This window comes from Artemia sp. Qi Xiang Cuo, chromosome 2 (genome assembly GCF_049724085.1).
Source record: "Artemia sp. Qi Xiang Cuo chromosome 2, ASM4972408v1, whole genome shotgun sequence".
Taxonomy (NCBI): Eukaryota; Metazoa; Arthropoda; class Branchiopoda; order Anostraca; family Artemiidae; genus Artemia; species Artemia sp. Qi Xiang Cuo.
In genome coordinates this window covers 44,315,298-44,342,223 of record NC_142795.1, presented here as the reverse complement: position 1 = coordinate 44,342,223, position 26,926 = coordinate 44,315,298, and the positions used below count along the sequence as shown (strand labels likewise).

The following is a 26,926-nucleotide window of genomic DNA, read 5'->3' as shown; positions in this document are numbered from 1 at the left end:
CTACCGTTGGACTCGGCGTCAAAATTTGGCATAAAAACATGTCCTGCAATACCATTAATATAAAAAAAATTTTTAGGCCTACAAATAAGTAATTAGCCTATAACAAACGAAGTTAAGATTGGGCTGTGAAGTCTTATCAGCAGGTAAACGGAAAATCAGTCAGTATTGTAAATACATTTTGAATTAAGACAAAAAAAAAATTGATATTTGGTTGAAAAGCAAAGTTCATATTCGGATTGGGCGTTAAATTCTAGCATAAAAGATGTGTCACATCATCATTTTGGAAAAATGAATTTTTGCATATATTTTTTGGCCTATACTTTTTCAACTAATTCAAGACGGCTTCACCAAACAGTTTAAGATTTGAACTTTACGGCAATGTGAACCTAAATACGAAAGGTAAATTCTGGTACAAAATGAAAAACACAAAAATTATAGAAAGGTCCAGGATGCGTGGTTTAGTTGAAAATGAACCTTTGAATTTTGAGATTTTTGGGGAAAATTAATAAATATTAACCTATAGCTCCTGGGCTATACAAGATATCGGAAGAAATTTAACATATTCTATGAGCACACCATATTAGGACCAAATTGATATGTCGCACCACTAAATTGTAGTGGTACAACCTTAGAAAAAAAAAACAGTTTGTACACGTTTTATAGGCCTAAAAAGGGTGTTTTTTTGCTTTTACAAGGTCAAGCCGTGATCTCCAACTTTGCCCCCACCCATATTCGGATTCAGCGTGGTCGATATAGTCGGAAACTATTGTCAAACTGACTGTGTCTTTCTGACCACCTCAACTCAGAAATAAACGAGATACGCTTTAGTGGCTCCCGGACTATAGGGAATTCTTTTTGTAAGACAGTGAAGATAATTTGAATGAATATTTCGGCCCCATGTCCAAGGGCCGTCCTTAACAAGACATAAATATATAAAAGATAAAAGACTCAAGACAACATGTAACCAATCAAACCAAAAAGCAAATTTTTTTAAAAGCAGTCCCAGCATCCTTACTTCAGGAAAGTTCAACCAGGACTGATAAAAAATTGAGGTAAATCAAGGCGATTCAATGAAATGAAAGAAAAATAATTTAAAAACACGTTCTTATTGCTAATCCAGCCTTTTTGGCAGCTAGCCTCAAAGGGCTTTTTGTGACCGGTTCTGTGTTAATGTCTATTGTTTTTTTTAATATTTTGTAAGATCATTTTTAATTAAATTTGACTATAGAGCATTTAGTGTATATTCCCCCAAGTCCCTGTTTAAGGAAATATTATTATTGATCTTAAGTTTATTTCAATTGCTTCTCCGAATACCTGTTTTCGTCGCTATTTTAGAACTCGTATTGTTCCTATTAAGGGTCCAAACCTATTGACAGGCAGCTAATCATGCCTTCTTGCAACCATGGCTACATGGCTGCTGAAAATATGCTATAACCAATTTTTCAATGGCTTTTCTCTCTCTTCTCTTTGTTTTCCTCATAATTACTTTATTATCCCTGATTTCTGGGGGGTATGCTTTTAACATAGATGTTAAAAGCTCAACATCTATATACTCAGTATTAATGAGCTTACATGAACAATATATAAAGTATTACTTTTTTGTTGCACTAAAGGGAACAATGGAATATTTCGTGAGAGCACTTTCACTAAAGCTTGTCAGAATATCAGAATAGCTTATCAGAATTTATTTGAAATGCCTTAATTATTTTCTTGGTAAGGAGAGTGAAAAATGTTTGACTTTTTTGTTATCTGGCTACGATACACCATTACTGGCAAGCTTTAAAGGTTGTCATAAAATAATATAGAAATAAATGTGTAGGATAAAAGCTAGGTAAAAATTTAATTTCTAAAGCCATTATTTGGGGTCTAAAGTCTTCGAAAACGATTCTAGTCGTTTTTTGTCTTATTTTGAAAAATATCCAAGATGACTGGATTCCGATAGCTGATTAGAATGTTAGTTGTGTTACTGTTGCTAGACAGGAATCCAAAAACACTAAATATATTCTCTTGGCTAAAATCTGAGCTAAAAATCTAATCATTCTCAAAATTCAAATAGGCTTTTGAATACATGAGTCATTTCTTTACCACCGTACTCTTAGTTCTACTTTAAGGTTAATTGCAGAAAATTCCAACTTTGCTTCTTGTTTTCTAGGGATGTAGCTGAGAAAATAATAAGCAGCTGCACAGGAAGTGGTTTTTATAAGGGGAGAACTTGGCGAACACTGTCTCATTTTGTTGACCATTTTGGATCAAGAATAACAGGATCTAAGAACCTAGAACATTCAATACATTTTCTTGAAAAAACGTTTAAACGTCTGGGCTTAGAAAATGTATCCAAGGAACCTGTTTCAGTCCCTCACTGGGTTAGGTGAGTTACTCTTCAATGAATCTCTTAGGTGTTGGTTTGGTGAGTTACTTTCTGTGGATCTCTTAGGTGTGTGTTTGAAAAAGATGGAATTGTCATTTTTGGGATGATGGCATTTTTGTTAGATAGGATATAAAGTAGACTCTTCCTTGAGAGAGGGGATTGCAAAAATAAAACACTCAATTTCAAGATACAAGTCCAGTTTTCTCGATATATCAACGCTGTAGTATTTATTATGTTTTCATCCAGACTCATTGTGTATAAAAAAGGAAATAAAAGATGTGGGGGTCCCAGTTGAAAAAAGTTTGGAAGAATAGGAAGTACGCGAATAGAATAGGAAAAAAGTTTGGAAGTCTGCAAACAAAGATTACAATATTGAAAGCTACAGTGATGTCAGCGATCAAGCATGGTTCTGAAGCAATGGTGCTACGGAAATCGGAGGAAGATTTGTTAGACGTTTTCAAGATTGTTTTGGGTTCCTGACTGACTGGCCGTATTTCAAAACAGTAGGCTGTACGAAAAATGTGGTTCAGTCCCGCTTTCTTGGGCTATAATCAGAGAAAGGTTGAGATGGCTAGGGCATGTTCTGTGGATGAAGGATTACAGATTGCCGAAGATTGTTCTTTTCGTGCAACCGTCTAGGGCTAAAAAGAAGGCAGGTCGTCTTCGGCTAGGGTGGTAGGATGTCTTAAGTAAAGAGTTAAGGGAAATGGGACCTTCCTGGGAAGGTGTAAAGAGGGAGGCTTTATACCCTCCTTTAGGAACAGATTGGAATGGAGGAGAAGGAGCGTGTGTAGCTGTGTTGGCCTTAGGTGGCTTGGTGCTGCGGGGAATTGTTACTAGTAGTAGCAGTCGACCGAAAATCATTAGTTCTTTTGCCTTTTTAGGGGAAAAACCGATGAGCTAGCGACCTGACGTAGCTTCAAAACACCATATGAGTGAATGAATGAACTGTTTTAATGCCTATCAAAACACAAATGGAAAACGATGGTGTGCAAAAAGAGAGAAAAACAAGAAAAAAGATAATAATAATTACTACACCCAAGAATACATAACACCAACTACGAACAATTCAAAAAAGAATACCCATCCAGGGGTGGTCCATCTTTATACTACTCAGGTAAGAGGCCAGGTCATCAACACTAAAAATAGGGTCGACAATCCAATATTTTTTTATAATAAAACTATCTCGAGACCAAGTGGAGTATTGAGGAGGGAACTTTGAAAATCGGTTTTCTAGTCTGTTTTTTATCCATCACTGTCAGAAGCTCCCAAAATGGTGCTAGGAACAGCACATGAGGCAAAGCCATGGCATTATAAAGCTTAGACGCGAGTATTTTTTTAATTTTTACCAGTGACAGAACAAGCGACGCGTATGCCCCGCGTAATTTCTTCTCTGTGGCAATAACCACCTAGCGAGATGCACGTGCAGAAGAACGAATTGGAAGTCCTAGATAAATCAGTTCCAAGACAGATTTTATACCTGTACCGTAAAGATTCATCACATCAGGTGCACATCAGGTGCACATCATGTTATTGAAAATTTCATCCCCTCCCCCAAAGACATCAGGGAAAGGCCTGTAGGCTTTGCTAGTTGCCCATTGTTAACATATAAGGTATTATGGTACCAGTTGTCGTATAAGCTTCGGAGGGGGATCATATGATTTGAAATTGGAAAATCTAGTGCCCTTTTTAAGAGTCAAAAGTGATCGGGGGCAACCAGAGCTTGGGGGCAAGGGTTGTAAGTTATGCCTCGGGGTCATATAAGGTTTTATGGAAGGATCCAATCAAAATTTTAAGACAGCTATGTTGTTCCGCATAATTGAAAGGCTCAGCAATTGTGTTTTTTGGATGTCAATCTTCCACAGCCCTCTAGAAAAAGGCTGTAAGTTAGGAAATGTGTCCGTTGTTTACATTTTGTATATGCTATTGAGAAAGGTGAGCATGTTTGGTCTTTACTCTCCAAAACTACGAAGGGCATTCCGGCGAGCCTTTCACAGAATGTTGAGGGGAGCTTTGAACTGAATCAAAACATGTTATGTGCATACGGGCTGTCAAAATAGCGTAACTGAGGAATGACTGAGTGCATTAATTTGGGACTTCCAAGAAATGATAAGGAAAATGATCAAAAGACCAAAAAGGCAGTATTGGCAGGCTACTACTACTGCTGATAAAACTTCCATTTCTACTACTGCTACCATTACTACTACTACCTCTACCACAACTACCATTAAAATTACTGCTTCTGTAACGATTACTACAAAGGCTGAGGATATTGAAATGAACATTTGATGATATGTTGAGGTGAAAGTTTAACTAAATGAAAACGTACTTTGTGCATACAGATGGTCAAAAAGGTTTATCAGTAATATTTTTGGAAGGGCTTACCGTATCAAGACGAAACTTCCAAGCCATCATGAGAGGGATGTCCAACTGACCAAAAGGGAACAGGTACATGCTACTACTGCTCTTAATGCTGCTGCAACACTATCACTGGTACTAATGCTCCTACTACTAGTATTTCTACTGTGATGCTAGTAGTATTGAGGATATGCGTATGAAGGTGAAAATTTGACAGAATATTGAGGGGAAATTTGAACTGAATGAAAACACAATGCGTGTATGCCGATTGTCAAAACTTTGTATCTCAAGAATGAATTTGGGTATTAAGTTGGAACTTTCAGAAAATGCTTAAACGGGAAGGCCAATTGATCAAAGGCAATATGTGCTCTATATATAGGCAATATATAGCTACAAGTAATACTACTAATACTACTACCGCTTCATTTACTACTACTGCTACAATTTTTACTGCTGCCTGTCCAACTACTGCTTCTGTTTCAACTACTTGTAAGGCAAACAAGTGACGCGCATGCTCCACATGATTTCTTCTCTGTGCGGGCAATAATAAGCTTGCGGTTGCAGTGGCAGAAGGACCAGTTGGAAGACCTAGATAAATCAGTTTCCTGATATTTTTTATCGCTGTACCGCCAAGATTGATCACATTAGGTGCAAAATTCGGTGGACAATTAAAAAGCAAAAGTTGCTACTTCATAGTATTCAAAGACAAACCAATACGCTTATAATTATCATCTATAACAGGATAACTATTTCCAACACTAGCTACTATTTCCAGCCACCGACTTAACTTCACCAGATCATCTGCATTACCCAAAATAGAAACGTCAGTACCCTTTACAATGCATGAAGTCCGGGTTTCAGATTAAGCCATAATTGCCTTATTATGGCTTAACCATTTAGATGGTTTTAGAAGTGATATTTCTTTGCTTAATTCCAAGACTAACTATAATTTCACAAGGACTCATTCAATTACCAATCTTTAACCGGACTTAAATATTTTTATGCATATAAGACAATGGCAAAATTATATCAGAAGAAACCTCTCGATTAAGCAGCTCCAATATCACATGAGAATGAATCAACCACCCGTAAGCATTACTCACACCAAAAAAACTAATTGCCAAAAACTCACAGAGTTTTCCAAAATCTTTCAAAACCTTACACAACGATTCAAGTGTCTGGAAACATCCCAATCCTCGGTGAAAGCCGGATCGGAAAAGGAGCACTTTACAAATATCAAAAAATAGTATTAACAATCAATAGCTCAAATACTTTGACAATACGCTAGAAACTGTGAACGGACGGTAAGAAGTACAACTTATGCTAGGCCAATCTTTCTTGGAAATAAGTGTAATCGCTCCCATACAAAAGCTATCTGGCACTAAAATAAAAACACTAAAAATCATCCGATACAACAAAGAAAGGTCTATATAAAAAAAATGCACTACCATACCCTAAATGCCGAGTGCATATCCCATCTATTCTGGACGAATACTTTTTCTTTAGTTTCCAAATAACATATTTAATAGACGATGGTGACATCACAATAGAACTACATTAGGTGTCGCTCCGAGCGTAGACTCAATATTCCGATGAAACTGTGTAACCACTTCAGGATTAGCAGAGTGCTCCAAAAAATGGCCATGCCACTCAGTAAAAGGTATCCCATCGGTAGAACTCGTCTTTGAAGATGAACTGGGACGTGTTTTCCGCAACAGAATTAGATTTGTTTTTGCTATCTTTTGAGTAGTATTAAACGTATTTTCAACCAAATTCTCCTGCAGGATTCGACTAAACTTATATTTTGTATTTAAACGTTCTGTATTCACAGGATATGCACCCATGCCAAACTGAAGCCGAAACGTTGAATCCGCACACTCCTTCTGTAAACCTTGATCACCATACCGACCAAATTTCAGTTTTCATTTATAATTTTTAACAGGGACTGTTGCTTTCTCCAAGCACTTAAAAGAGTGTAGGATCTCAGAACAGCACACATTTAGTTGTATACGAATTTCACCTTTACTAAAATTTGGGTCCAACGGTAACAGGTAATAAGGAAACTTTATTTTATTTAGAATATAATCACTGACGTACTGTAAAACAATGGCATACGCATTTTCCCTCATCGCCTTAAATTTCCGTTTAGGGGTATCACGAAATGGAATGGTTCCTTGGGTCTGTAATGACAGACTGATGGGAATATGGTCACTTTGCACATCATCGCTCAATACAGTGGCCTCGTAACTTGAGCTAGTTCTAGCGTAAAGAGCGTAATTAAGATTAGATACGGTATTACCAGTCGTAAAAAAAAGAGTATGGCTTATCCTTTCGAAGCAGAGGAAAACAATTCGGTAGAAGGGATTTGATTAATTGAGACCGAGACTGAGTCCAAGATTATCAAGCTCAAGCAGCGATAATTTCTCCAAATTGACTCCTTTATACATCTGACAAGCTGCTGAGCCACATGTTAAATCGAGCTTAGAATGCCTGGTTCCCATAGTTTCCGGGAAATACACATTTACCACAGTTAAATCGTTAATTAGCACCAGCACAAAACAGTCTGAGTACTTCATGGTGGTTGCTGGGACACTACTAATAACAGCAAGACCATCAGAGGGCGACCACAGGATTTTCGCCGGTTTATTGGGGAAATAAATTTACAACCACTCAGCAAAGTATTACCAGTCGTAAAAAAAGAGTATGGCTCATCCTTTCGAAGCAGAGAAAAACAGTTCGGTAGAAGGGATTTGATTAATTGAGACCGAGACCGAGTCCAAGATTACCAAGCTCAAGCAGCGATAATTTCTCCAAATTGACTCCTTTATACATCTGACAAGCTGCTGAGCCACATGTTAAATCGAGCTTAGAATGCCTGGTCCCCATAGTTTCCGGGAAATACACATTTACCACAGTTAAATCGTTAATTAGCACCAGCACAAAACAGTCCGAGTGCTTCATGGTGGTTGCTGGGACACTACTAATAACAGCAAGACCATCAGAGGGCGACCACAGGATTTTCACCGGTTTATTGGGGAAATAAATTTACAACCACTCAGCAAATTGAAAAGATCATCTTACGTTCGAGAAAGGAAATGCAACTGAAGACATGACATTATGCCGCTTAGATGCTCTTATATGCTCTCCGGACAGTAGACGGAATAGGAATTGTGCTTAGCCGACTTGTAAGAGACACAGCACATCTTATTCTGGAACGGGGACGATTTAGAACTGGAATGACCTTCTTGAGTCCAATGCGAACAGACTTCGGTATTTTTACAGGCTACCACTAGGTGACTACCAGACTTTGGTCACGTGGCGTATCTTTGCGGAAGGAAATGAAACTGTTCAATTGAAAAATTTCCGTAGCCAAGCTGGGGATGATTGGCCATGGCTAGTTCTAGGTCAGACTTGGCGCAAAAAAAATTGATTGAATGCACAGGAATCACCACAGCGGAATCAACATTTTTTCACATTTAGGAATCAAGCTAGTTAGAGAATTTTCGAACCCCAATGGGACTCGCCGGGTAATCCTCAAGAGCTATCTTGGCTCAAAAAACTTGTTTTTTTATTTATTTGATTAACCAAAAGGCTTTAAAGCTTCGCCAACCGGATTGAAGCACTGAAAAAAAAATAAGTGTAGTAACAGGCTGCTCAGTTTGATTTTTTTCAAATTAATCGGGTTTTTCCTGTTTCTAGAGGGGAAGAGATGGCAGCTATGATACATCCTAGATACCAGCCTTTATCAATAATTGGCTTGGGTCCAAGTGCTGCAACACCAATTGAAGGCATCATATCAGAAATTGTAGTTGTGAAATCTTTTGAAGAACTTCAGAACAAAACTCCTAACGAGGTAATCTTGAACTCATCATCCAGGTACTTTCTCCCTATGCCACTCCCTATGTCGGGAATGGCTTAGGGGATCTAGTTGAAACTTTTAGGCTATGTTGAGCGAGATATTTATCTAAATCGAGAAACAGTTTATCCATCCAGGATAACTAAAAGCGTATCTACAATATCTCAGGAACGGCTAGGGTTTTAAGTTGAAACTTCAAGGGAATTTTGGGGAGGATGTTGGACTAAATCAACAAACACTATGAGAATCCAGGCTGTTCAAATAAGTTTCTGTAGTATATAAGGATCAACTAAGGATATTAAATTGAAACCTTCAGGTGTTGAGGGGGATGGTCGTCCAAATCAAAGGAATAAAAAGCCAATTCTTTTGATGTGTCTATTGTTATCAAAATTTTGTTTTTAGAGTTTTGGTTAATATTTGGCCACTTCCATCCTTACTTACAGTTCGTTATAACGAACAGTTTAATATAATAATAAGGGTTTTATCATCAGAAAATCAAAAAGATCCGACAAATAAGAAGAAAGATTCTTGTTTGTTTGGAAAGAGGTAAGAAGGCATAGTCAACAATAAACAGTGGGTTTGTTATTCGTTTCTTAAAAAAAAAAGAAAATACAAGTAACATCTATATAAAACAGCATTAGTGTCACGGCACCCGTGTCGTTTTTTGTGTTGTTTATTATGAGTAAGAAGATTTATGATTATTTTAGTTGCAGACCCCTCAGTGCCTATTTATTTCCGCAGTGATTAATTCGTATAGCTTGCTGCTGGATGCGAGTGGAATTTATTCATTTTTGAATGGGTGAAGTTAGATCTGGGATGCCAAATGGACACTTTTAGTGGCTTTTGGATACTTTTTCACTCTGAGGGACACCGGGACACTATTGGGTCAAAAAAGGCAGCTTTTTGAAAAAAGGGACACTTTTTGTACATTTTTCCAAATCAAAACCAAATGTCTTTATTTTCTTTTCTTTTTATAAATACGACTGCTTTTAATTTTTACTTTACTTTTAAGCTGTGGTAATGGCTTGGGGATTTTACTTAGATGTTTTTGCGCCCTGTGCGAACACCATATATCAACCGAATAGGAATGGGACCTAAATTCTTAACCAATGTGGTATGCAAGAACTATTGAATCCATCTTTTTCTTGTATCTTACGGATGACGTTTGTCATCAAGTCGGTCAACTTCAAGGACCCACCTACTGCTGGTGGCAAAGTCACAAAGGCCGCTGAGAAGGCCGGAAAGAAGTGAATGGCCATTCCCTGCTGGCATGTTCCGTGTAAATCCCTGTGGCGTGTAGCCTTGTGCATATGGCTATTATTACACTGCTGCCATTAATAGAGAGAAAGGAGTTTCACAGAAAAGCTGTGTTGTGGCTCAATTTTATTTATAGCCGCTAGCGACTGTTTCTGATTTATTTTTTATACTTTCAGCTGTATTTTTTTGTCAAACGCTGGTCACCAGTTCCTATCGAGTATAACTCAAGCGAATTTCTTTCAATTGGCCTTGTCTTCTCACTTTTTTAGTTCATGAAAATGTCATTTTTGCTCAGGGCTACTGCTAAATGTTCAGAAAACGGCAAGATAGAGGACTTGTTAAACGATTTTAATCCCCTGACCAACCAGTTGACTGAGTGGTTAAGGTGATTGACGTCTTTTGTTTAACTTTAAAACCATGTAGGTCAAAATAGACATATTGTTGCTACAGCCGTTCGGACTTTGTCGCACCCAAAGATCCTTAATAGCTACCGAAGATAGACAACTCTCATCTTTTTCGCATAACTTATGGAAATGCCGAAGTGAAAATGAATCTCTAAGATTGGTTCTTCACTTTTCGATTAAGATAAGTAGCGGTATTCGCTCTGTTGACATTTTCATGACGATTTTTTTCTGCCATCTCTTCAAATTGAACTAGCACTAAACTTAATTTACTGGTAGCGTTAATTTCAAAGCTGGAAATGCCTGCAAAACTCCTGCAGGTAACAGACCCCTAGGTAGCAGAACAAAGAAGGACAAATTTCACAGGCTTTTTGGCACTTTTTTCACAGGTTTGAAAAATCATAGTGGCAACCTTGTATATTGGCTACTTTTCTAGACTAACTTACTGACTGACTTATGTCCCATCCGTCCTTGGAGGTCGTTTTGGGGCAGAGGGACACTAAAAATGTCCTTTTGTGACTGATTTGGACACTTTTGTCTCTAAAAGTTTTGGCAACCCTGAGTTAGATGCGAGCCGGTCGTTCTTTAGAGAAGATCCTTTGCTTTTGTTTGTGTTAATAGATGGTTTTCTTTTGTGTGTGTTAATAAAATTATATGTCCTAAACCGAAGTGGATATAGGTTGCGACAAATAAAGTGGTGTATCAGAAGTGAGATTGTGGAAAACGGACATTTTTGGAGGTAAAAGAAAACATGATTTATCTGAAATTTTATGGGTATAATTTAAGTAAAGAGTTTCTTTTTTCGGATTGAAATTGTTAAAATTTTGAAATTGGTGATTGAAATAACAAATTCTGATTTTGATTGAAAGTTGTGTTGCGGAGCAGCTTGACTTATTGAGTTCAATTTTTGCGCATGCCGTGATAGTGGACTGTTTTTCTGACAATTCTTGTATAGCGTTTGGTGCCTGGCATCTAGGTCAAGTGTTCGATCGTGATTAGTTCGGTTTCCGGTAACAATTTTCTAATAATCGTTTGCTATCGGTTACGTCAATCGGATTTTCGTTCGGTCTCTTCACTCGGTGCGCCAACGTATCGAAACCCGTTCGACGTTGCTGCTGGAGACGCTAGGTGATTTACATCGCAATTATCCGGGATTCATATCCCAGTGTTGCGATTCAAATCGCAATTCTCCGAGATTCATATCCCACTGTTGCGATTCACATCGCAATTGTCCGGGATTCATATCCCACTGTTGTGATTCATATCGAATTTGTCCGGGATTCATATCCCACTGTTGCGATTCATATCGCATTTGTCAGGGATTCATATCCCACTGTTGCGATTCATACTGCATTTGTCCGGGATTCATATACCACTGTTGCGATTCATATCGCAGCTGCACGGAATTCATATTCCATCGAAGCGATTCATATCGCTTTGTCCAAGGATTTATATCCTTGCATAAAGATTCATATCGTTCTCGACTGGGACTTATATCCTATCGCAGCGATTCATATCGCATTTGAAAGGGATTTATATCTCACCGTGGCGATTCACACCGCACTTGTTAAGTATTCACATCTCTGGTTCCGCGTCCCAAGTTTGTTGTCCGCAACAGCAACGCCAGTAGTAGCCCGATAATTGATGAGCAGTCAAGGAACAAATCACCGGCTCAAAGATTCTGAGCCAATCACCAGGCGTACTAGAAGTCAGACTAGAACGGAACAAAGCCGATCCTCCCAAGAAGAAAAGAATAAGCCAACTGTACCCCTGTAGGTTGTATCAACTGCGCCAGTCATAAGTTTGTCACAAGCGGATATCATAGAGCTACTTAAGCAGACCGTACAGCTCTCTCTGGATGGCAAGAAGCAAACACTGCAGAGCCAGCTAGATCCCGTGATTCGATCGCATAATCATCTAGCTTCTTTGGTCGATTTAATTGCCACAAATCAAGCAGCCATACAAAATTCCCCAGCAACAGCAGTCAGTACACAAACCAGATGACTAAGTTCACAGACGACATGGACATCGACAGTTATATTACTACTTTTGAAAGGATAGCCACACACAATAACTGGAACAGAAGTACCTGGGCTTCCAGACTGCAAGTTAAACTTACTGGGAAAGCAGCTGAGGCAGTTTCTGTGATAGCTCCCTCAGAAAGCTATGATTACGATGTGGTCAAGTCTACATTATTTCGCAGGTCTCTGATAACCCCAGAAAGCTATCGACATCGTTTCAGGGCCACGCAAAAAGAAGTAAATCAGTCCTTCGTGGACTACAGGAAAAGATTAGAACAGCTTGAGGTCAAATGGTTAGAAGTGGCTGACTACAGTTCGGTCAACAACTCGGCCATACTCCAAGGGTACATCAGTAGAATTTTTCGCCGACTGGTCGTAAAACAATTCATTAATTCGATCAAGAATGCCCAGCTTCGTGTGAGACTGAGGGAGTTAGACGACCCATCCCTTGAAACTGTTACCAGAGCTGCAGATAGTTTCTTCTTAGCAAGACAAGACGAGGTTGGCGAGAATTCAAAGGGAACTTCAAGAAACACTTCTCGGAAACCAACTGTAAACCTCTATGTAGTTCTTTATTTATATGCCTTTTATATTGGCAGATGTAATGGTTTACATAAATTCCAAAGATAGACGATAAACGTTTGTAGATGGCACTTATTAAATAACGTGAGAATACACAATGAGAAAATAAGGCAGCAAAAGAACAACTAGCTACAACGAAGGCGAAAGATGGACTCCCTTTAGAAATGAACCAGGAATATAATATTCTTGGAACGGAAGTTCCAGCTATTGGTTGTTCAACCATGCCTGGGAACGGACCCTTTCCCACGACTAGCTTTAGTCCCAAGAGCCCCCCTGGAATGCTCTCGTTGACATATAAATGCCCAAATAACTAAGAAATGAGATACCCGGAAAAGCTTCTCGAATTGATGTTAAATACTTTACAGATTCTCCCCCCTGTTTTAAGTTAAATTTCCCAAATTTGGCTTATCCCCTTCTCATTAAACCCCCAAACTTTAATTGTATTAAAAACATTCCCTTCCCAAATCATTCACTTCTCGCCTACTAACGTTCTACAGCATGAACTAGTAAACAATTACATACTACAAACACTACACAATACTTGCATAAGTAAAAACTTACATAGTATAAACGAACCACACTAATAACAGTAGTCGGAAACTGGATATTTTAACACTTCATTTTTCTTTTTATACTTTAAAATAGACTTGTTCCCTATACCCCTGAATTTGATGAGGACAAAGAAAGTTGGGATTATGTATAAACTTTGAATTAGGGCAAAAGGAATGACCGGGAAAGGCTAATTAATCCTGAAAATACCAGCGACAGATAAATGAAATTGCAGAAACTCTAAAAATCATACCATGCAACAATGACGTTAAGATATTATTCCCAATAAAATCCTCGGGGTTTTATTGCTGCGGAACGCCTCGGTTTAGACCTATTTGGTTTTTCTCTACTAACTTGTGGTTCGACAAATGGCAGTACTACTGTTGATATCTCTACATAACTATTAGCGCTACGCATTAAAACCATTCCGTGAGGCATCAACCTCATCCCACTGGACCTCAAAACCAGCCCCCTTTTCCTGGGTATCCAAACCGCCCTGCGAGGCATCAGTACCATCTCGCAGTGCAACAACAAAAATCATCCCGTGAGGCCTCAGTACCATCCCACGGGACCTCAAACCCAGCTCCCTTTTCCTGGGCAGCCAATCCGCCCTGCGAGGAATCAGTACCCTCTCACAGTGCAACAAAAAAAAACATCCCGTGAGGCAGCATGACCCTCCATCGTGATCTCAACCCTCGCTCATATTTGTTTGGGATCAAAACCACCCGGAAAGTCCTCATGACCATCTCTCAGTGCAAACAAAAAAAACCCATACCAAGAGGTATCAGTAACAACCCACGGGACCGCAAACACAGCTCCCTTTTCCTGGGTATCCAAACCGCCCTGCGAGGAATCAGTACCATCTCGCAGTTCCTTCTCATTATCGTTGAGTCCAAATTTCACCCTCGTCAGCGCAGATAGAGATTCATCGGAAAAAGAAGACGTGTCTTCTTTCCCCACTATCTGTTCTATCTGTTCATATTGTATTGCAACCTTATACGCATCACCTAAACAAAAAAAAAATTCTGCACTATTCTCTAACAAATACCGTTTGTAGGACGGTCTGATCCACTCCTTGAATAAATTTAAAGCAAATCTTCCAAGAACTGCACCATCATCCCTGGCTTCTAAGGACACCCTACATGACCTTCCTAATTTTTGCATCCTTCTATAGAATAGATATACCCTTTCATCCTTAAATTGAGCCACGCCTACAAACTCTGCAACAATTTTGCCTACTATTTTGCCTGGGGTATATACCACAAGTAATCCACCTTTTAAACTTGACAAATTTATAATCGTGGGATCCAGATTCCCAAAAAAAAGGAGCGAAACAAACCATGGGCCAAAAATGACGCAAAGCTTTTGAATCAGACCAATTTAACAACAACTGAATTTTTTTGTAACTTTGCAACAAACTCAATTTTCGTAACTTTGTAACAAATTTTGTAACAAACTTAATTATTTTTCCACTTTCTGACTTTGTGAGTGGCGTTATTACTAAAAAAAAAGGGTCAATTAGCGATCCTATTACTTGGGACTGTTGAGGCTGTTCTATTGAAGGATTAATTGGGGTGGTGCTCAGGGGAGTTGGAGGGTTTGTTGGGACCCATGTCTTGATCTTTTGAAGGTAATCATAAAGTTCATCTTGATCGAAATCAGGATCATTTGAGTCAAATAAAAGAGGTGGAACTATGCCATTTATCCTTCACTGTCTTACAAAATCAAAAGCAACCTTTTTCTTATATCCAATTTCCACAGGATCAAGTATAGGAAAAAAAACTGACATTTTGAGATCAAAATTTGAAAAAGCAATTACTCTAAAAAATTTAAATGTTTGTTTTAAACACAATTCTTTAATTACGGACGCTAGATTTTGGGCAATTAACTTCACTTCTAACAACAAGGGTCTAATAAAATTTACTGGGTTGGCTAACCACGTTAAATCACTTACGAAAGGTCGTCTGTCTTACATCCAATTTCAGTTGGTCTCAATTAAATCACTAGCGTCAAATGGAGTCACAATTGAGAATTAATTTTCGATTATCGAATTCACAATGTTAAATTTTGTTTTGAAACTGTCAAATGTGGATCACACGTCGACTGTATAAAATCAGGTAAGAAAAACACCAAACGTAAAATGGCTATGTGAAAGTAGAAATCAACCGGAGACTTTCAGTTGTAGAAATTGGAATTAGTATGTAAAAGCTCTCGCGAGGAAATTCATATTGGGCATTGTGTAACAGCCTATTTCAAAATGTTCATTTAAAAGAAAATGTTTCTCAAGAAGGCGCTTTGAATAGAAAAAAGTTCAATACCTCGTAACATTTCGATGCCTTTTTATCAGTCTTTTGTAGTATTTGCCGTTCAATATCACAAGCAATTTTGGTAGCGGGCGAAATAGCTCTTCAATATGTTGCCAGTATTTAGCGTAAGATGTCGTAAATACTTACAACGGTCACTCAAATGTCACTTGGAGGTTTTCCACTAGTGATATATGCTCCACTAGTTTTAACCGCTTGCCACCACTCTGTAAAACCTCCCTGCGAGGCATCAGTAAACCTCTGCTGTCACCACTCTGTAAACCTCTATTTAGTTCTTTATTTGTATGCCTTTTATATTGGCAGATGTAATGGTTTACGTAAATTCCAAAGATAGACGATAAACGTTGGTACATGGTCTTTATTAAATAACGTGAGAATACAAATAGAGAAAATAAGGTAGCACAAGAACAACTAGCTACAACGGAGGCGAAAGATGGACTGCCTTTAGAAATGAGCCAAGAATGTAACTTTCCTGGAACGGAAGTTCCAGCTATTGGTTGTTCAACCATGCCTGGGAACGGACCCTTTCCCACGACTAGCTTTAGTCCCAAGAGCCCCCCTGGAATGCTCTCGTTGACATATAAATGCCCAAATAACTAAGAAATGAGATACCCGGAAAAGCTTCTCGAATTGATGTTAAATACTTTACACAACCAATCCTAAACAGCCTTTCAAGAACCATGAGAAGGAAGCAGATGGCTGGGAGAAGAGGACCGCGGAAGTTCAGCAGAGAAAGAGATCTTCGGGGTTCTTCAGTTGTGGGAAATCAGGACACCGTGCTAGGGACTGCAGGCAACCGCCAAAGACAAAGAGGGAAAACCTGCTAGCAAGAAGTCCAAGTTCAGGTAACGGTTCGGAGCGCTTCTACTACGAAGGAGAAGTTGAGAGCAAACCGGCGACATTCCTGGTAGATAGCGGAGCAACTCTCGCAATAATCCACAAGAAGTACTTGAAGGGAGACGAACAGTTAATACCTACCACAACAGGGATTTGCTGTGTTCATGGGGACAACAAATCGTATCCCATGCATCGTGTTCGCATGCAGGTTGGAGAAGGAGACAACTTCTTTAGCGAGGAACTTTTTTGGAGAACTTCGTGGGGCCTTCTCAAAAATACGCGGCCGAACACAAATCGTAAAACATCACATTGATACACGCGGATCACAACCAATTCGCCAGAGGCCTTATCAAATCCCTCAAAGCAGAAAACAAGCCATCAAGGAAGAGGTTCAACGAATGCTTGAGCTTGGGATCATCCAACTGTCAACCAGTCCTTGGTGTTCTCCGGTGGTGGTAGTAGCAAAACCAGACCAAACCATCTGCTTCTGTCTGGACTTTAGAGCTCTCAACCGGAATTCCAAATTTTACTCATATCCATTTCCGATGATAGATGAACTTTTGGAAACTATGGGAAACAAGAAAGTCTTCAGTATTCTCGACCTCACAAAAGGATACTGGCAGATCGAACTCACCAAAGAAGGCATGGAGAAAACAGCTTTTCAAACCCAGTCAGGTCTATATGAGTTCTGCGTTCTCCCATTTGGCCTACATGGAGCGCCCGCAACATTTCAGCGTTTGATGGACCGAAAACTACGGGACTGCCGTCATTTCACGAGAGCCTATCTGGACGCTATTATCATATTCAGTAATGATTGGCAGGAACCTCTGTTTCATGTACAAGAATTCATCAGACGAATCACGGGAGCAGGTCTGAAGATCCACCCAAAGAAGTGTAGCTTTTGATGATCAGAAGTCCAGTATTTGGGACACATTGTTGGTAGTGGCAAGATAACACCCGTCGAGAGCAAGATCGATGCCGTCCAAAAGTACCCGTTGCCCACTTCGTAGAATGATCTGCGTTCCTTTTTAGGCATGGCTGCTTACTATCAGAGATTCATCCGCGATTTCTCTGGTCTAGCAGCGCCACTCAAAGGGATGCTACAAAAGCGCTGCCGAAATTCATTTACTCTGGACGACCGTCAAGAGCAAGCTTTCAAAGATGTGGTAATTTTCCACAGGAGAAACTTTCCATGAGGGTCAGGGATCTCGAGGAAAACGTTCTCATGGAGAATTTTGTGGAGAAAATTCTCATGGAGAAAATTCTCATTTTTTCTCGAGGAAAAATTCTAATTTTTCTTCATAATTTGAAGAACAATTAGAAATTAAATGAAAAACAAGTCTTTGTTTCAAATGGAAGTAGGCTAAGGAGAATTTTCCAGGCGGATTTATCCGCAAAAGAAATTCTAGGGAGATTCTTCAGAAAGGGTGGAATTGTTCGAGGGGGGGGGTTTCCAGGGGTATGGGAATTTTACATGAGAGAGAATTTTTACGGAGGAGTTTTCTTAGGTGGAAATTTTCCATGGAATGGGATATAACCAGATTTTTAAATAATACCGGATTTTTCCGGTATTATTTGAAAAACCACCAAAAATAAAAAAAAACACATTTTTTCAACTGAAAGTAAGGAAAAACATTAAAACTTAAAATGAATAGAAATTATTCCATATTTTATGGGGGATCCCCTCTATTCTGTACATCTCTCTTTACAAATTTAAGTTTAATACGGATACTAAGTTTTGACTTTTTGTCCCTATTCTTTTAGAACGAATCCTGAAACACAAGGGCAGTTTAAGTAGAATTAGAAGCTATTTTAAAGTGCTAAAATACATCAGCGTGAAGAGCGTTTATATACGGAATAATTTCTGTTCGTTTTAAATTTAAATTTTGCCCCTTACTTTCCCTTAAAAAGACTTGTTTTTATTTATAATATATCAAAAATTCGCTTTTCATGCTATTTTAAATATAAAGCATTTATTAAGTTTAATGGTACCTATCAAAAGTAACAAGCCTGAAAATATTTACTTGAATTTAGAAAAGGAGGAAACATCCCCAAAAAGTCAAGTTATCTTAATGAAAATCACACCATCCGATTTAGCACATAATAGAATCCTAATGTAGAGTTTTCAAGCTCCTACCTACAAAAATGGGGAATTTCGCATTATTCAGGGGTAGTTGAATCGAACCAATGATCCTGAAATAACTGAAGAGGATTCACCGAATGGAAATTAAAAGTTCTAATGTCTTTTTTAAATGACAAACCAAATTATGCTACGACAAAGTGGCGTTTCTGCCATTTTGTGGCACCAAAATACGATTTTGCACCGAAGAGGACTAAGTTGTTATAAATTGAAAATTCTGAGACATCCAATCTATTTAAAAGTATTAAAAAGCTATAAATTGAGCTTCCCAGTTGCAGAGGAAATAATGCTGTACAGTGGCCCATTCGTTCCTGAAAAGTCACGTAGTCCATACAAGATAAATGGTTAATACGGACATTTATTTTTATACTTAATTTAACTTGGCTCATTCAGTTGATTTTTCATGCAATTATGTTTAGTGATGTATAATTGTGCATCAAGTTGTGTAACAAAGCATTGGTCAAGTAACCCAAGCCTTGTTGAAGCTTGGTTAAAATCCAAATTTTGGTACCATCTATGGCTAAAGAATGAGTACCCTCGTTCTGGCTGGGCTTCAGATATTCGTCTTTCTGGCAAACGGAAGTTAGGAAAATAATCATCCATTCATATAAACCTGATAGTTGAAGAGACTTCCCAGCAAGCATGGCAATCCCAAACTTCCTTTTAAAAAAACGTCTCAAGAAACCCTCCCAGTGCTCGCCTATCCAGCCATGATACTCCTGATTACCGGGTGGAACTCGTACTTTTCTGCTAAATTCTTACCGCCAAATGTTTCCTTTCAGTATGAATATGAAGGAAAGTATGACGCATTTCTTTCTAGCTGCCCTCCAGACAATTTTTGTCTCGGTTGATTCTGTAGTGCAAGCGTTGATGCGCTTAAAGCGTAAGAAATCTTCCAGAATAGATAAAGCGAGTGCTCTTCGTATTCTCCATGGCAGTGGGCCACTGGTTATTCATATTGCTCTTTTGATGCAGAGGATTGAGATCCATGGAGTTGTAACTTCTTCTTTCTCTATTGGAGATTTGACTCCAATACCTAGGAAAGGCAAACTCGCCACACAGTGCTTGTCGTTCTGCCCTGTAACAGTGACTACTACTTTCTCCGCGATTTTCGGTCTGCTCTTCGTCAGCCATCTGAGCAAGGAGGGTTATGTTCCGCCTTATCAGTTTGATTTCCAGCCACATCTTGGTTGTGCCCGTGCTTCGTCCGTTGCTGGAAACGCATTGATTGATACTGATACATCAGGAGAAAGTCTTGTCCTTGCAGGTCACGATGTGTGCAAAGGGTTTGACTCTCTCTCATTCACGCCGCTATGTTACTCCATGCAAGAAGTGTTATGTTCCGCCATATCAGCTTGATTTCCAGCCACATCTTGGTTGTGCCCATCCTTTGTCCGTTGCTGGAAACGCATTGATCGATGCTGATACATCAGGAGAAAGTCTTGTGCTCGCAGGTCACGATGTGTGCAAAGGGTTTGACTCTCTCTCATTCACGCCGCTATGTTACTCCATGTAGAAAAACGTGGAGTGAGGCCTTTCTATATCCGAACCCACGGAGACATGTGTTCTCGTATTAAAGTTTGCCTAGCATTCCATTCATCATCTGAAGTGGATGACCCTTCAATGTACCATTCTGCTTCAACCACAGACCCACTCTTAATAAATTTGTGGACGTCGAGAAAGGTACTCCTCAAGGTGTCATTTCTTCCCCTTCACTCTTCAACAATGGAGTTCTCAATGCGCAGTCCGGTGCTTCCTCGTTTGTCATCATCGCCGGTGTCAATTTGTCTCTCGTCTGTTGTGCAGTCAACAGGGTTGCCATTCCTAGTGATGTATCACTATGTTTAGGGATTTTTACACTGCCTAAACAAATAAATCACTAAATCAGCACATAAATCACTAGACTATTGCAAAAATCACTAAATCAGCCAAAAAATCACTAAAATCAGCTAATTTTTCCCACCGGGTGGGAACCCTGGAAGTCGACATTTTGAACTCAAGTCGGACTATCCAGCGCATTAATGACGTTTTGATATCGCTACAATTTGAATATGCAAAATCCGGTCTTGAATTCAATGCTGAAAAGTCGGAAGTTTTTTCTTTTATAACTTTGATAAGTCAAATAATATTAAAATTTTGATTAAGAAATATCAGTATATGTATATTAAACTGACAATGCAAATTCATTTATATATTTTTTTTCAGTAAAGTGCAAATTGTGTTTTGGCCATGGGAAGGCATAGGGGATTTGTGCCCTGATCATGTTATTTCTGCTCGTTTTGAGTTGGACTCGGTTATTTATTGTAATTTCTGTTCGTTTTGGGTTTCATTTATTTATCGATGCTGATTTGTGGTAGTTTCACGCTTGGTAGATTATTTTATTATTTTTTTTTTTCATTTTTGGTTTCATGGAGTTCTTTATCTTTCTTTGAAAAACTTATTTTGTGGAAAAAGTTTTTTTAAATAATATTGTTAAAAGGCAGGTTAAATGAGATTTTCATCGAGTGTAATTGCACCGTTCAGAGAAACAAAAAACACTTTTTGGCCTAGTCAATTTGTTAATTTTTGCCCTTGAACTATAAAAAGGATAAATAAGCTTACTGTACTAAAACTCCAGTACTAAATAATATTTTTAGCTGAATACCTTGCCAAGATCAATTTCAAAGCCAAATTGACTTGTTTGGTCAACCCGAAGGGTTCAATGGATCATCAAGACGGCTAATCAGAGGCAGCAAAATAGCGCTGCCTAAGTAAAGAGCGAAGTGGGTACAACACATTTTTTTTACCAAGGTACATCATATGACAGGAGTTAACACTGAACTCCATAGCTCATTTGACTTAACACTGAAAGTTCAAGTGGCGTTTTAAGAATCAAAGGGGATTGGAGGGCAACCAGCCCTCCTCCCACGCGTTTTTTTCTCCAAAGATACCTGATCAAAATTTTGAGATAACCGTCTTATTCAGGTTATTGACTGGTTTGTCAATAAAAAAAAATTGATTCATTAATTGTTACTCAGGCACAATTTTCAAGTTTCAATCATTAATTGGCTTTATTTCTGCTCGTCTGAAGTTTTAAAATGGCTCATTACTTTTTCTTGAAAAACTTTTCTACGGTAGCATTTTTAAAATCATTACATAAGGGGATTTTCGTTAAATATAATAACGCTGTTCATGGAAAAAACGCCTTTTTCTCTAGTCAATTCGTTAATTGTTACCCCTGAACTATAGAAAGGATAAAAAGCTTACTTTACAAAAAATCCAGTCCAAAATAATAATATTTTGAGCTGAATACCTTGCAATGATCAATTTCCAAGTTCAACTGACCTGTTGTCAATCTGAAAGGTTCAGTTCACCTTCAAGACAGCTAGTCATGGGCACTGCAATAAGGCTGCCTATGCGAAGAGCGAAGTGGGCACAGTGCAGTATTTATTTATTTGCTTTCTTTTTTACCAAGGCACTTCGTATGCAAGGAGTTGTCATAGAAAGTTCGGAAGGGGCTCAATCGATTTAAAAATCAAAGTTCCAGCGGCGTTTTTAAGATTGGAAGGCCACCAGGGCAACAATCCTGGATCAATTTTAGAGCTAATTGTCGCAACATATATCCACTTCGATTTAGGACATATAATTTTATTAACACACACAAAAGAAAATCATTTATTAACACACACAAAAGCAAAGAATCTCCTCTGAACAACGACCGGCTCGTATCTGACTTCACCCATTCAAAAATGAATAAATTCCACTCGCATCCAGCAGCCAGCTATACGAATTAATCACTGCGGAAATAAATAGGCACTGAGGGTTCCGCAACTAAAATAATCATAACTCTTCTCAATCATATTAAACAGCACAAAAAAAGGTTACGAGTTTCGTGACATTCCTCCCCCTGAAAGTTGCCCCTATGGGGCAGTCACACAATAAACGTCCAAAATTCATTCCCGGAATCAAATGATATAACCCTGAAACGCCTGGTTCCCACTAGAAATTCTACAGGAACAGTCATCTAATTCAATTTTTAAGTCAATGTAAGCCGTTAGCCAATATTTGTGGGTAAGAAACATTTTTGACGTAGCCCCGCAACCTCTGTGGAATGGTGTTCCCTGATCATTTCGAGCTGAAAGATCAGCCTGTAGTATCAGTCTCGCACGAAACTGTATCGGTACCATCAGGCGGGCGTGCCAACTGCCATCTTTTCTTTTATTTTTACGGCACTAGAGTCCTTGATGGAGCTCGTAGTAGACACCTTCGTCGTCGGCGTTACCAGAGATTTGTAAATTGTAGAACTTGGCAAACTCTGGTTTATTCCTCTGGGCTTGTTTAAGAGTCCGGTAGCGGTCACCAGACCCTGTCGGCTAAAGCGAAACCGTTGAGTCGTGCGTTGTTACTCCTGGAAACGTTAAGTCATTACAGTCAAAGGATTATGGTCGGTTTCGACCAAAAACTTTCGACCATGAAGATAAAAGGAAAAGCTCTGTAATCCCCATTCAAACACCAACGCCTCTTTCTCCACTGTCGAGTAGTTTCGCTCTGCTGCGATGAGTTTCCTGCTTTTGTAAGCTATTGGATGCTCGCCATCGTCGTCATGCTGGGTCAGAACAGCTCCAAGCCCAATATTCGAAACGTCCAGTCTGCAACACAAAATCCTTGTTAAAATTGGCAGCCCGTAAGACAGAGGCTCTCACAAGCGCTTCTTTTCGCAAAACGCCCCACCCAGGGACGAACAACAATTCCAACCTCTTTTAAAAATTACCCCAGACAGTTTCCCCGGAAAATCTCCACATATAAAATTGAGTAGCCAAAAATAAAGTAGGACAAGTAAAAAGGATTTCGTTTAGGAACTATAGCAAATTTCATCGTCTAAAATCTTCCTTTGAAAGTTCATTCCCGGAAACTCCCCCCCCCCCCCTGGAACGATTCAAAGTAGCAAGACCTCACAAGGTTTTTTTTTAATTTTTTTTTTGGCTTTATTCATTATTGACTCTCATACTGCTGATTACAAACAAACTAGCGCACACAAAATATTCTGTTCTACTTGAACAAAAAAAAATAATGACCAGCATACAAATTCCAATTTTATTTCTTATTTCAAAATTATCAATGTAGCAGAAAGATTAGCAGTAGCAGAAGATTAGAGTAGCAGAAAGATTAGAGTAGCAGAAGATTTCACTGGAATTTTTCCCCCATCAACTCCTTGAACGAAAGAACATGTTTCAAAGTGCCTTCTGTGTTCATCTATAGGAAAATCACCCTTTTCCCAGTTTCCAACCATACATGGATAAAAAGCACACTGAATCTGGTCACTATGGCCAACAAAAAAGAATCCAGCTTTTGCAAGTTCTTTGGTATCAATGAAATCCTTTGACCACCTTCCATTAAACATCCTTAGTCTAACATCCTTTCGTTTAAGACCAGTACATTTTTCTTGTGATAGTTGACTTTGGGAGATATATCCTGGTGGTTGCAGACGAAGATAAATATGGTTTTTACTATAGCTTCTTGATCTCAAGTATTGCTCACAAATGTCATAGCCTCCAGTTAAAGCTGAAGGTTTCACTGGAATGTGTCCAACATCAACTCCATGAACAACAGAACAAGTTTCAAAGTTTCTATTATGTTCCATCTATTATAGATTCTATTACACCACTTGTGAGCCTGGCAGTAGTATCTGTGTCTGACTGAATTTTGATAAATTCCCCCTTAATATATCTCTAACTCTAAAAATAATCCGGTTCAGCTCTCTTTCTTAGGGCTATATCATTGCGCAACTAACACTCAAATCCAGAGAAATCAGTTATGTAAGAGTTCAGTGACTCAAGGCACTGTTTTCTTTGCTAGAAGTGTATTTGTCTCTCAAGTCTAAAAAGAATCCAGTTCATCTCTCTTTCTCAGTCTTTAGTAAAAACCTCATCAACCTTTTTCAGACTCTGTACACTTGGCTTAGACGTTTTTCTTTCTTCGCGAATCATTTTAAGACGTGAAAAAAGTTTGAAAAAACTTCAGTTTAAAAAAAAATGTTCAGAATAAAAAAAAGTAAGATTCGCCTCAAGGGCTAAGCTCGCAAACCATACAAAGGCAGTGTTTATGCACTTTTTAATTTTGATATTGCTCTTTACCCTCCCCTGGAGGTCCAGGTTCAAAAATATTTCACGAACTGAATTAAAAGGTTCAAGAACAACTAGTAGGGAGGGGAATTTTTTAAAACAAAAGATGATACATGATATACTAACACTTACAATTCAATGGCATAGCAAGGGATGAAACCTATTGCTTAGATTGTATTTCTAAGAAAATAATTTTTTTTTGTTACATTTTGTTTTTTACTTAGACATTTTTTTTCTTTGAGAATCATTTAAGACGTGAAAAATAGTTTGAAAAAACAAGTTAAAAAAATAATAAAAAAAAATGATCAGAATCAAAAATAAGTAAGATTGCCTGAAGGGCTAAGCTCGCAGACCATTCAAAGGTAGTGTTTACGCACTTTTTAGGTTTGATATTGCTCTTTACCATCCCCTGAAGCTCCAGGTTCAAAATTATTTCACGAACTGAAATAAAAGGTTCAAGAGCAACTAGTAGGGAGGGTATTTTTCAAAACCTAAGGATGTCACAGGATATACAAACATATACAACTCAATGGCATAGCAAATGCTTGAAACCTATTGCTTAGAAAGTATTTCTGAGAAAATAATAATATCATTGACATGTTGGTTCAGATGGCTTCAGCATCATTCGTTTACAGTAGGAAATCCCAGACCTCACATTCGCTTCCTACATCAGACAAATAATTAATGAATTCTATGGGCACGGTCGGACCTATTTATACCTTACTACCGATTTTATTTAATTGTTAATTCATAAGGTGATATGCAAGGGTTTTCTGTCAATATATATTTCTAAGAAAAATTTATTAGCATCGACTTGTTCCAAGAGTGTCTCCAAGAGTGTCGCAAGAGTTCACAAGAGTGTCTTAAGGAATAGCCTTGATAAAGCTCGTTCAACCTAAATAGAAGATGGTCTTGACATGTGCTCTGGAAAGGAGTCAAGGAATGTAGCCCAGCAAAGTATTATCTAACAATATAATTGCGTAACTAACATTCAAAACCAGATTATGCAAGAGTTCACAAGAGTGTCTTAAAGAATAGCCTTGATAAAGCTGGTTCAACCTCAATAGAAGATGGTCTTGACATGTGCCCTGTAAAGGAGCCAAGGAACATAGTCTCTCCAAAGTATTACCTATATGCGAGATTATGCAAGAGTTCACAAGAGTGTCTTAGGGAATAGCCATGATAAAGTTCTTTCAACCTCAATAGAGCAAGGTCTTGATAAAGTTCGTTCAACATCAAAGGTGCCTTAGGGGATGGCCTTGACAAGTGACCTGGAAAGGTGACAGGGAACGTAAGGAAAGCAATGCATTATCTATATGCGAGATTATGTAAGGAATGAGATTATGCCAAGGAACGTAAGGCAAGCAAATTGATTATAAGCATTCTACTACTGACATAAATATTTTCATCAAGTTCAAGAATTATTTCTTGAAAAAAAACAAATCTAGCAAAAACTGTTTTATACAGATCCACATGAAAATCTTACAATTGTCAATATTTGCCCTAGATTTTAAGGTTCTAGAAGAGCTAAGCTGCAGAATATGCCTATCTTTGACTCCCCGAACATTGAGACAACTCTTTTGGTTGCGAATATTCAGCAGAAAAAAGACATAAATAAAAAAAATGTGTTGATTACGTCCATAAATTAAGACTTGTAATGTAATTTCCCACAATCACAAACAGGAGAAAAAAACCTCATTGGGTTCTTTCCTGTTTGAGCCTCGAGGAATTGCTCTTTCCATTTTCGACTGCCTTGTCATGAAAAAAGTGTGAAAACGAACAGTGCTCCGATGTGACACAAACCCCAGGTATCATGGAATCTAGATACCCACACGCAAATAAGACTTTTGTCCATGAGACAACATAGACAACAAAAGTACAAGATTTAGGTCCTGAACTTGATATTATACCGGGTTTCCGAAGCAAAAACAGTTCGATTTAAATGTAAACGTAGAAAACAAGGAAAAGATGATTGTTTACCTTCGATTTGACTGATTTTCGGCACTCAAAATCACTGACAAATTTTCATAGTTTTCGGATTCTTTCTTCTTTTTGAATTCCTTAGTCGTTGAAGAATCCTCTTTGAAGTTTCCCAGGAGTATCTGGTACAGACGACACCTTTCTCCCACATT

General features: G+C 38.5%; 1 protein-coding gene across 1 annotated transcript in view; it reads left to right on the top strand.

Moving 5' to 3' along the window:
* LOC148955266 (carboxypeptidase Q-like) overlaps positions 1-26,926 on the top strand; it is an 87,753-nt gene that overhangs the window by 9,441 nt on the left and 51,386 nt on the right. Inside the window, exons 2-3 of the mRNA XM_089101284.1 lie at positions 2,153-2,368; positions 8,426-8,579. Coding sequence (XP_088957410.1) covers positions 2,153-2,368; positions 8,426-8,579 — 370 coding nt within the window. The remainder of the gene's footprint in view (positions 1-2,152; positions 2,369-8,425; positions 8,580-26,926) is intronic.